Genomic DNA, 11,511 nt, shown 5'->3' with positions numbered 1-11,511 from the left:
CCCAGTGATATCTGCACGGGTTGAGGGCGAGGACATCAAATTTGCACAAATGCTAATGAGCGATGACGTAGGACGGCCCATGGTCTGTGGTGCTGCGCGAGCAGTCCCCCCCCCCCCTTACTGAGTGTGCGTGCGCGCGAGCGCGCCCTCTCGCCAATTGGATGTTTGCTGCGACAAGCGAGACTGCTTGACGGCTCGTTGACGCCACACCGCCAGGTAAGAAGCAAGACGGACACTTGGGCAACTTGTCGCTCCTCTGTTCGGGTCTATTTGAACCAAGTGGTAGTCGCAAAAGTCAACTTTGAAGCGCGGCCGCCGTTCGACCGCAGGCTAGGTTCGGTTCGGTTCGGCTTGGCTCGACGACGGAGCCGAAAGTGTCAGGAGTGGGGCGAGAGTTGTGTCGTCACGCCGTCGCGAGCTCCGCCGCCGCCTTTCCTCGACTCGGGGGGCAACTTTGGACGCCCCCCCCCCCTTTCCACCCCAGCTGGTCTAGTGAAAGTGCATCCCGAATGTTAGCCGTTAGCCGGCTAGCTTCTGGCTGAAGAGAAGGCTAACTTGTTTAGCTTGCCCGAGCCGCTCCGGTTCTGCTCGGGTTGTCTTGCCCGGCCGAGTTTGCGGGCTCGCTCGAGTGCTTGTCGTCCGCCGCCGCCGCCGCCGCCTCCCCCTCCTGAAAGTCAGCGTTTGACGACGCTAAGCTAGCATCAGACGCCGGGGTCATCCGAGGTAACCTCACTGCGAGTGTGTACGTGTGAACGCGTCTTTCGATGTGTCCGAGTACATCTTCGTGTATTGTGTGCGCTTTTTGTCTGTGTGTGTGTGTGTGTGTGTGTGTGTGTGTGTGTTTGCGCTTTTTGTTTGTGTGTTTGTGTTAGTTCGTTCGTATATATATATTTTTTGTTTGTGTCAGAGTAAATCTTTGTGCGTGCGCTGTGTTGCGCCCGGGCTGTCATTTTGTCTTTGGGATAAGTTGTGTGATTGCCCCCCCCCCTTTTTTTTTCATGTGATTTTTGAAATGCTTCGCTGTGGTGCAGGTAACTGATTGTCTTCTTGGACTTGAGCGCCGCAGGAACATCATCCATGTCGGGAAAGGCGCGGCTCGCCTCCGACGTAGACCAAGGGTGGTCCTTTTGTTAGTTTTGGGGCACTTGTTCGTCACCCCATCAGAACGGGACGCGGCGGCCACTCGAATCGCATTTGATGCTGAGGCCGCAACCTTTGCACTTTGTTGTTTCTGTTCTTGCGGTTTCTGGAGCCGCGCGGTGAGTCGTTGTCAGTTGCTTCCATGTCGATAAAGGATGATGTTTGTCATCTTAATTTTGTGGTTTCGTACTTTGGGGTGTGGCAAAACAGCAGCGTCCCGAGTCGCCACTCTGCGCGCCCCCTTTCTCTTCCCGAAAAAGATGCTTTTCTCCACTTTTGACTCAGAAAGTGGCCTTCTGGCTGAAACCGGCGAACGGTCTGCTGCGGATTAGCGCCGAACCGAAGAAGCTTGAGCCAAAGTTTGCTCTTTGTCACGGTGAACGGGTGCTGAGGCTCTGACAGAAGCCCTCTTTTGCCGGGTCTCGAAATGCTCGCCAACAGACGATCGACACGCAAACGCGACTTCTCGCCGGGAGCTGCGGTCCAACTGGCGGCTGCCTTGGCCACGCCCCCTCCAACCAAACAAACATCATGTGACTGCCCATTGAGCACAATCGGCCCGCTGTTGGTGAACTGGCGCAGTTTCCAGATAAACCCGTTTCACCAAAAGTGCCCCGAGGGAGCCAGGAATCGAAAAAGAAGCGACAATCTGTCCTCAGACCTCACGGGATGGCGGCTGCCGCGCGCGCGCACGCCTCGTTGTGTTTGCTCACGGCCCAGGCAGCCTGCGTGTGCCACCAATTCAAAATACGCATACTCAGTTTAAATTCATCTCTTATTGTTGATAATTTTATCTGTGGTTTTCTTGTTCCTGATTGTAAAGTGTCCTTGAGTGTTTTGAAAGGTGCTTATAAATCAAATGTATTCTTCTTATTATTACTCGCGTCTTTGTCCGAATCCAGTCGGAAGTGCAAAAAACCGCAACGACAAGCCGACCAAGGGAAACGGCGAGGAGCGCAATGCAAGCGCAGGAGGTCCGCTCATTTTTTTCTCGGTGGTCACTTCCTGCTTGGTGAGGCCCGATCGCTTTTCCCCGCGCCTGTCGCTTCACGTTCTGCGGTGCGGCAAGGGCAAATGGTGTCTCTGCTACTGTTGCCACGGCAACAGCAACACAATGTACCCCCCTCAGTCCCGGATAACAACACGCGCGCGCGTTCTTCATGGTGCTTGAGCGTGTGAAGTCATGCAAACGAATGGCAAGGAAGTTCATTAAGGGAATGATCAAAGGGTGTTTTTTGGGATGCTTGAAGGCTCGTCATCTCGCCCTCTTCTCATCTTCCTCTTCAAAGCGTCCCCCTGGCTGACAGCCCCCCCCCCACTCACCCACTTGGAGCTTCTTTCCTACCCGGCGCAGCTGTGTGACGCTGACGGGCTCGATGGACTTCAGGTTGCCTCTCTTGGAGGTCTTTTTTTTTTTGCCTCTCTGCCTAGTTTGCACTCTTCAAAACCGTTTGCGTTTTAGCTGGAGAGTCGGCGGCAGCGACCGCAACGGCAAGCAGCGTTGCGACGGGAAGAGTTCCGTTGGGGTCCGATGGGCAGGGCGAGGAGAAAGCGGGGCGGTAAACTGGAGGAAGGACGAGGTTGGTCTCGTTGGCCTCGCCAAAATGGCTTCCCCTGCATTGACGCGCTCTCTCTCTCTCTGTCTCTTTCTCTCGGCCAGGTCTGCAACGAGCCCCCGGAAAAGCCCCGGTCAGCTGACATTCCACGGCCGGCGCCAATGCGAAGCGGGGCCCGGGCCGCCGCTCGACCGCCCCCGCCCTCTTTGTCGCACTCGGGACCCTCCCCGGCCCGGCCGTCGCAGTCCATGAGAAGCGCTCGAGCGGCGCGCCTCGCCGACGCCGGTCCCTCCTGGTCATCGCCCTGAAGGTCGCTATGCCCGCTCGCAGAAAGTCCTCCGCCCCCTGCGTGGTCCAATTGCTCGGACCGAGTGAGCCCGAGGCGGTGCCGGACGTGGACATTTTCGACGTGGAAATGTTGTGGCAGGACAGTCCGACGGACGGAACCGAGCCTGACGCGAACAGCGATGGCCCGCAGAATGCCCATCGTCCGGACCAGGAAAACCTCCGCCCTGAGCCATTGGAGGAAGAGCGGTCAAGCGAACGAGGCGAGCGGGGAAAGGACGTGGCGCCCTCTGAGCGCGAGGCTCAGCAGAAGGAGTCCAAAGGCTACGAGTGCAAGTGTTGCCCGTTCCGCTGTCCGAACCTGACAGACTTGAAAGAGCACGTGGACTCCAGCCACCCCAACGTGATTCTCAATCCGCTGTACCGCTGCGCTGCCTGCGACTTTGACGCCAAAAAGTTTGAGCTTCTCACAGAGCACAACGAGAGCCTTCACCCCCACGAGAGCAACTTCAAATTCAAGAGGATCGAGAGGAACAACCGGACCGTCTTGGAGCAGACGATCCGATCGCAGGGCCGTCCCGGTCCCGAAGAACGCGGCGCACGTGAGGCTTCGGCATTCCCGCCTTGCTTCTTTACTGCGGCGAAGTCGCCCGACCCCATCGAGGGTCTCTGTGGCGGCGGCCGAGGCTCAGAGCGGCAGGATCGGATCGCCGCGCTCAACATCAACGGCACCGTCATCATTCCCGAGCCCTCCGTTCTCCAAGACCCGTCCCACGTCACCCCTGTGCTCCGGCGCCCGCCCAACTACCACTGCCAACCCAAAATAGCCGTTCCTCTGAACAGCAGCAAATATAACCCGTCCTTGGACCACAACCCGACTCTGATGGCCTCCTTCCACAAGTTCCCCTACCCGACGCACTCCGAGCTGTCCTGGCTGACGGCCGCTTCCAAGCACCCGGAGGAGCAAATCAAAGTTTGGTTCACCACCCAGCGACTCAAGCACGGAATCACGTGGTCCCCGGAGGAGGTGGAGGAGGCCAGGAAGAAGATGTTCAACGGTTCCGTACCGGCGGCCCATCACACGCTCGCGACCCGGCCGACCCCCGCCGAGCATCGCTTCCAAAGTGTCGCATCAGCTCCAAACCCGGCTGCCGGAGTCTCCGCGGGCCCCGCTCACGCGCCGAAACGATCCCTGGTGGCTCACGGCGGTCCTGAGTCCAAGCGAGCCGTCATGGCGGTGGCCCCCAGTCAAGGAGACCCCAAAGACAAGGCGCCCAACGCTCCCTCTCAACCGGAGTGCCGTTCCTCGGCCGCACCGGGAGGAGTTCCCCCTTTCGCAACGGAGATGAAGTCGCCCGCCGTTGTGCCTGTAGTGGCCTCGTCCTCGTCGTTGTCGTGCGCCAAGGGGAAGCTTCCCTCTTTGCTAGGAAACCCCAAAACCAAACCGGTGGTCTCGCTGCCCTCCATGGTCTTTCCCGAGTCCTTAACGAGGCCGACCATCGCGCCGCCCCCCGTCTTTGCCCCGCCGTTTAAAAGCTCATTACTTCTGCCCCGACTTTCCAAAGAGAAGCTTTGTAGCCCTCTGCCGGCCGCTAATGTGACCTTCCCCGATTTGCCTTCGCCCGTCAGCCCTGCGGTCAGGAGGCCCGCCGTCATCCGGCCAGCACCCGCTCCGGCCAAGGTCCCCGCCGGCATTGCACGAGAAGAAGAGCGCAGCGCCGGCGAGGCGGGCGCTTTGCACGCGGCCGCCGACGGCATGGGTGGGACGCCCTCTGAGGAGGTGGCGCTCGGGATGGCGGAGGGCGGCGAGCTTCCGGTTGTCGATTCGCAGCGGCGCTCCCCGACGCTCACGCAGTTCCCGCTGCTGGAAAGGATGCGGGGCAAGACGGCGGAGCAGCTGAAGATCCTGGAAGAGCATTTCCTGAGGAACGGCTTTCTCTCGCAAAGCGACGTGGACCGGCTGGCCCTCGCCGCCGGTCTGTCCCGTCGGGAAATCGACGGCTGGTTTGCGGAGCGCCGGGCCCTGCGGGATAACTTGGAACTGGCCCTCCTCAACTCGATGGGAGCAAAGAAGACCGAGGCCGATAAAGACGCAACTCCGCCCCTTAATGGGATTCACCAGCCGAGCTTGAGCGCGCCGGGTGGCAAAAGTGGCTCCGGGCCGCCGCCCCGCTCCGTTCAAAGTTCCCACTCGCCGGCGCTTCTGAAGGAGCGTTTTGCTCAAACCGAAGGGGTCGCCACTCTGTCGGAGGTTTGGCCCGGATTGGCCGGTGTGGATGTGGCGCGCTGGTTCTGCGACCGCCGTTCCACACCGCATGCGCAACTTTTCCATCGTGGCGGAGGCGCGGGGCCCCCGGAGAAAAGTGCCGCGTCGAGCCCCGGCGAGCGCTGCCGGGAAGGCGGCGCCGAGCGTCTGGAGGCGGAGCCGGGCTGGGCGCCGCATGCCGAGCTGCAAGACCGCCTCGCTGGCAGGTACTACGTTATCCGCGCCCCCGCGCTACTTTTCACACGCTGACCAGGCGAAGCCCCGCCTTTTAGCCAATCACCCATTTCGAAAATTCTCCCTTTTTTTTTTTTTTTTTGTTGTTGTTGTTTTTCCTGCACACCCGAAACAACCGTTGGCCCAAAAATTGCTCTCTTTCTGGCAGAACCCTTAGCACAACCCGCTCCTTGTCAGGTGCCAAGTTAGCAGCGGCGTGCGTCATGGTCGCCATAGCACGCCTGCTTGCACTTTGTCCCAATCCAATCATCGGCGACATTTTGATGCATTTCTTTGAAAGTTATTTCTTAATCAATGATCTGGCTGTGTTTCGGGACCATGTGTGCTATTTTAGTGATTTGCTTAGCCTCGGCTGGGCGCGTGGGATGTGATTTTTCATACTTGGATCGCGTCGCTCCACTTTGTGCACGCTCACGCAGAGCCGATCAGCGTTTGTGCCCAAAATAGCGCCCCCCCCCACCCCCTCCTCTGTGGTGCCCAAGCCCTGAAAGCGTCACTTTGACTCGCGCCTGAAAACGAGATGTCACACTCATCGGCATCGTCACTTCTATTTGCAAGCGTCACTCACTTGCCACTCCTCAAAACACTTTTCGCGTCGATCAATGTTTTTTACTCTTTGGTCTTGTTTTTCAGGTGCGAATGACAACGTTGGTCTTTTTCATCTCCCGCCGGACACGTCGAGAAGGACGCCGTGTTGCGATCATCCCCTCCTCCCTGTCTCCGCTCGCCAAAGGATGATTGACAGGAGGCGCGTCCCCACAACGATTGCTACGCTTAGCTGGTGCGGCTAACGCGCGCTAACGCCTTCTCTCAGGTTGTCTTGCTTTCATGGGTGGGGTTGGCAGCCATTTTGATTCCCCATGTGCTGATTGATGCTGACTTTGGGACTTTTTTGGGGGGGGGGGGTCGTCATCATGGAGAATGAACGACAACACCATTGGCAATTCCCCCTTTCTACTTGCTGGAAGTCGCCACTCACGTGTGTGTGTGGGTGTGTGTCATTGTGAGAAATTCTTTTGTTTTCCACTGGCCTGCATCCACTGGTTTGCAAACAAAAGAATGCTGCACACACACTGCTTGGCAACACTTGAGTCAGTTGTGAGCGGTGCCTGGACTTTCGTCTGCCACTCCCCTGCTGAGAAAGGGGTGGGGGGGGGGGGGTTCCTCCACACAAGATCAGACGAAAGAAAAAAAGGAAAGGACTTTTTTGAAGGGTGCATCGGTGAAATGCTGTTTGGTTGTCACGTTTGGGCCATCCAGCTTGCCGCTGTGTCCTCACGCGACATGTCACGTGTGGTGTCCATGCTCCACTTGTTTGCTTTGCTGCCACTTGAGAACATCCTCGACAAGCGGCCCAAAGGACACCTGAAAAAGGTCCTTCTGCTTCAACCGCACAAGTCCGCACACCGCACGTACTTTGGCGTCGGGATGCACCGATAGCCATACGTCTGCGCCGGTACCGCGACAACCATACTGCTTGACCAAGCCGCCGTCTTATATTCCGCCTGCTTGGAGCATGCGCTGTGGCACGTATTTCATTTCTGTCTTTGAAAAGTCCGCTAGCGCCGCAGAGAACGGATGCGTTTTTGTCTTTTGATGTGGACCATTTGAAAAGCCGAGTAGCAAACCTTTTTCAATGAGCTTTTCATTTAGCTTCAAGCGTTTAGCCTCCGACCGTCGCAATATGATGGCGGTGCGTTGATTCATGAAGTGCATCTTTGTCACTGTTGCGACACGTAATGTGACGGCAATTTGCTCTCACCGCGCACTAAATTCGAGGACAAATAGCGGTTGTCATCTTCGCCCTCCCCAAGAAGGGATATCGGTGCATCCCTACTTTTGTGTCCTTTGACTCGATGAATGTCAAATTCCCCTCAGTTGCCGTCACGCGTCGGCTTGACTTTCTGATGGGACGCCATGAATGTTGATGCTAAGTTAACGCACACGTGCTAATTAGCACCTGATTCCTATCAGCTAGCTTTTGGACCAGGCCACGCCCATTCCTCTCACAGCACGCAGACACTCCGCTGCTTCTATGAGCCAACCTTTTTGTCTCAGACATCACTTTTGGCTCACGTTTGTGTTTTCGGGTCAGAGTCATGTGATGTCCTTCAATAAAGCGCTTTTTACACCGCCATCTTGTGCCTGCCATCTTTAAGGGTCGGTCAGGCAATTTTAGCGGTCGACGTTAGATGCAAAATAAAGAAATCAATAATTCGCAATCTGCTGGAGTTCTGCGGACGAAATGCTGATGGAATCCGAATTTTTCATGGAACGGTCAATGCTGCCAAGTGTCAAGGTCATCTTTATTGTCAAATATGCTTTATGTATGACATGCAGCATAGATGAAATTTGTGTCTCGCAGAATGACGTGCTTTCAATGATTTTCCACTAGAGGGAGCTCTGACAGGATGCAGTCCAAGCCCCAAGCGTCCCGAGCCAATGACTCGTTGTCCCACGCCGACTTTCGCAACAACGGTGACTGCTAATTGAGTTGCGTTGATGCCGCTGCAGCTCCCGGCACGATTTTGCTTTGCCGGCCAAACGCCCGGCTTTTCTCCCCATCGCCGGCAAATCCGTCACGTGTTAACAGCCACGAGGGCAAACGGGAGAAAGTTAGGGGTGAGTTTGCGTGTTTTGTGCTTGAAAATTCCTCTCTGTTCAGTTCGACAAATACTTAAGAGGACAACGGCGGAAGAGCTGGCCCACTTTGTGCTTGGAAGCGTCAAAGGGATCCCAAAATGTTTTATTCGTTGAATCGGTGAGTGGACATTTTTTTTTCCTACCAAATACGCGAACCTGCTTTGTCTCCAAGAATCTACATCGGTCGGGCCCCGCCGTCTTTACTCGCATGCGTGCGTCGAGACCCCTTTGATCAATCGTTGACCTCGTTGATCACATGCATGGCTGCTAGCATGTTAGCATCTGGCTAACAACTTTTGTTGTCTTTCAGGCAAAAAGGCGGCGAGCGGAGTTGGGGAATAAAAAGGAGACGCAAAGGCAAAACACCGGATTGGCGATCAAAGGCGAAAAAAGTTGAAGGTGACTTTGTTCCCGGCAGACAAGTTCAGGCTGACGAGTTTGTCACGAGAGCGCTTTGATGACGCCGACTTGATGTGTCTGCCTTTGAAGCGAGAGTCGCGCTCGACGTTCCCGCGAGGCCGGTCGCCGTTTCTGTGCTCAGGCTTCCTGTCAGGACGGCGGCTCTCGACCGGTGGGCGCATCGCTTTCATCGGGCGCCGTTTGAACTCGCTGTCGAAAGGCGTCTCGGCGAACGCGAATTGTCCCGCCGCCTTTTCTCCGCTTGGCCCCGGGAACTTGCCAGCGGTCCGTCAAGCCGAGCCTGGAGATGGCGTTCTCGAGCGCGCGCGCCGGTCGAGGACGCGTGCGCAAGAGCGCGAGCGGGTCGTCCGTCATCCCGGAGGAGCCGGCCCGCGGGACCGGCGGAGCCCCACCGGCAGCGGCGCGCGCGGTGCGGGCTCCTCCGGGAGTTGGCTCGGCGAACGTCGGGAAAAGACGAGCGCTTAGTGGGAAGTGACAGACTCAAACGGTGCTTTGAAGCTCGTCAGACGCTCGCCGAGTTAATGCAGGTTAATGCCGACTCGCTATACATCAATCGCCAATGTGACAGACGCCACGTGTTGACGCGGTATACGCTCGTCATTCGTCCCCGCCGAGTTTCGCGCATTTTCAGAGCCACCTGTGCCTTACCTTAACGCATCGCGCGGGCCACCACCAGCTCACTTGCGCGAGGGGGGAAACTGACAAAATTGGAACAGGAGGCGGACGACCTGACGGACGCCGGCGAGCCGAGCTGTGCGGCGGCTAAAGGCGCCGCTCTCTGACACCTCATAGAGGGAATCCGTGTAGAGACAGACAACCGTTTGGGTGGCGGTTCGGATACGGCGGTGCGTGTCGCCTTTGTGTGGCCATAAAGACGGAAAATAACCGCAGGTTTTTTTTTTTCAGTGAGGCGTGGCCACAGTTAGAAAAAAAGGAAATTGCAACACCATGTGTTTTGTTTTTCCCCCACCCCAGCAATCTTTTTCAAATTTTCCTTGCAAACAAACGACGAGGAGAATAAATAGGTGTGCTGAGAAAGGCTTTAGTAAACGGGAAGTGAAAAAAAAATGAAAAGCTGGCAGGCTTTGGCGAGAGTGTTTTTTTTTTTTTCCTCTCTTATGCTGGAAAAGGGTCGTGGCCGCCAGCCTTCCTATCCTGGAAATCATGTTTTCCCTGACATTCTTGATTTTTATCAGGTTTTTCCAAAGGAGTGCGGACGCAGGAACGCCGTTGGGTCTGTGCCTACGAGGGAGGAAAAGCGCCACACAGGTAAGAAGCGGCCACTTGGGCTGGGCCATTGGGCTGAAAAGTAGATGGCGCCACAAGTATTTTCAGATTGGGGAATGTCGAGAATTGGACTTTTATTACTCTTCAAAACCAGCACCTGTGGTTTTGAAGAGTAAAAAAAAAAAAAATCCATCACATTTCCAAGGACCGTCCACTGTTGCTGTGTCGGTTGGCGGTCACGCGCGATGTCGTTGCCGTCTTTGGTCCCGCGGCGGTGCAGCGAAAATGCCGATTTGCAGTCATGGTTGAGTTGTTGAAAGTCCAGTGGCAGCGTTGCCCACGAATAGTCTTGCGTGAGCCTTCGGGGTGCCACTTGGTGGAGCCAGCGAGTCTTAATACTTGTGCATCACCCCGAGGCGTCCGATCGTCTCGGGATGCAGAAGCTCATCTTTTTGCAATACTGATCTTGAGTTCCCGCCCGGCCCGAGGCGCCACCCGGAGCGGCGCACCCTCTCCAAAGAAAGTGCCGTTTGAACGGACGTGATCCGACGAGCGGCAAAGAAATTGCTTGCTCACGTCGGACACCCGGATCGGTTCCCGCCAGGAGACGCTTGTTGGAAGACGTCGTCCTCCGGGCGCCCTTGACCCTCCTCGGCCTCCTCCCCGTCTCCTCGCTCTTCCGCTCGCTGCTCTTGCCGTTCCGCTTCCTGGTCGCGGTCACCGAAGGGCTCCCTCCCCTCCGCCGCCCGGCGTCCCACCTCGGAGAACCACTCCCTGATTTGCTGCTCGCTCATGTCCGACTTGGCCGCCAAGTCGCCCAGGTGGTCCTCGCTCAGAACCCGCTGCTGGAGAAAGTAGGCCCTGAGGAACGCCTTGCCGTTCTTCGCCTGCGGGCACAAACACACACCATTTTTTCGTTTGAAATCGAGGCTCTCCCCAGAGCACGTTTTTCGCAATCATTTGAAGGAAAGTGTGCCCTTTGGTGCCTTTACAGACCTTGCCAGGCGCACGCACGTCCTGTTTTCCGACGTACGCCCGCCGCGTCCTCCTCGACCAACCCCGAAAACGCTTCCTGGACTTCTTGGGCATCCCGGCGGCTCCATCCGGCGAGGTCTCGTCCACCTGCGGAACACAAGACAAGGGTGGGTATGGCGCAGGCGGGCGGGCGCGCGAGGCCGCGTCCTCACCTTGCCTCCGTGGTAGAGATCAAACCACTTGAGGTTGCTGTTCTTGGCGGCGTAGCGCGTGTCCCCGAACCAGTTGACCACGTAGTTACGAGGCAGGCCGCAGTCCCGCGCCATCTCGTCGTACTCTTGGGCCGTAGGCCAACGCGAGCGCACAAAGGCTTTCTTCAGGATCTCGAGCTGCGCCGGAGTTTTCTTCAGGACCCTGCGTCCCACAGGCGGCGGGGAGGCGGGGGGCGCGGCCTCCCCTCCTCCTCCCCCCTTGGGAACGACCCCTTTACGCCTGTCGCTGAACCACGCGTCCACTTCGCGCCGCGTCAGCTTGGTCTGTGTCCGCAGGCGCATCAGCTCGTCGTCGGAGGGCGTGTCGCATTTGCGGAAGCTGGACTCCAGGATGAGGAGCTGCCCGGACGTTTTCTCCTTAAACTTCTGAGGCGTGAAGTCCGGGAAGGCGTGGCGCAATTTGGCACGACGCTCCCTGGGGAGGCGGGGCGAGCCCCGGTTGCCGGAGGCGGCGCTCGGCCACAAGTCGCCCGCGTCGTCGCTGGAGTCGATG

General features: G+C 57.4%; 2 protein-coding genes across 4 annotated transcripts in view; one reads left to right on the top strand and one right to left on the bottom strand.

Annotated features, from left to right (window-relative positions):
• Positions 1-110: 110 nt before the first annotated feature.
• Positions 111-7,618, top strand: LOC109515189 (zinc fingers and homeoboxes protein 2-like). Of its 3 annotated transcripts, XM_019868802.1 has the most exons (4): positions 111-216; positions 2,801-4,277; positions 4,332-5,453; positions 6,115-7,618. In XM_019868802.1, the coding sequence occupies exons 2-4, from the start codon at positions 3,013-3,015 to the stop codon at positions 6,122-6,124; spliced, it is 2,397 nt and encodes a 798-aa protein (XP_019724361.1). In that variant the 5' UTR covers positions 111-216; positions 2,801-3,012; the 3' UTR covers positions 6,125-7,618. The 3 variants fall into 3 exon arrangements, with proteins under 3 accessions (XP_019724361.1, XP_019724359.1, XP_019724360.1); XM_019868800.1 differs by having other exon boundaries at positions 2,801-5,453; XM_019868801.1 differs by lacking the exon at positions 111-216 and adding an exon at positions 223-723 and having other exon boundaries at positions 2,801-5,453.
• A 1,952-nt stretch (positions 7,619-9,570) lies between these two features.
• Positions 9,571-11,511, bottom strand: part of LOC109515146 (zinc fingers and homeoboxes protein 1-like) — a 6,745-nt gene continuing 4,804 nt past the window's right edge. The window contains exons 6-8 of the mRNA XM_019868743.1: positions 10,959-11,472; positions 10,768-10,893; positions 9,571-10,658 (exon numbers count right to left, since the gene is read on the bottom strand). Of these exons, the coding sequence (XP_019724302.1) occupies positions 10,344-10,658; positions 10,768-10,893; positions 10,959-11,472 (955 nt within the window). The 3' untranslated portion in view covers positions 9,571-10,343. The remainder of the gene's footprint in view (positions 10,659-10,767; positions 10,894-10,958; positions 11,473-11,511) is intronic.

Source organism: Hippocampus comes, unplaced genomic scaffold, assembly GCF_001891065.2.
Source record: "Hippocampus comes isolate QL1 unplaced genomic scaffold, H_comes_QL1_v1.1 scaffold225, whole genome shotgun sequence".
NCBI lineage: Eukaryota > Metazoa > Chordata > Actinopteri > Syngnathiformes > Syngnathidae > Hippocampus > Hippocampus comes.
This window is presented reverse-complemented; position numbering and strand designations above follow the sequence as displayed.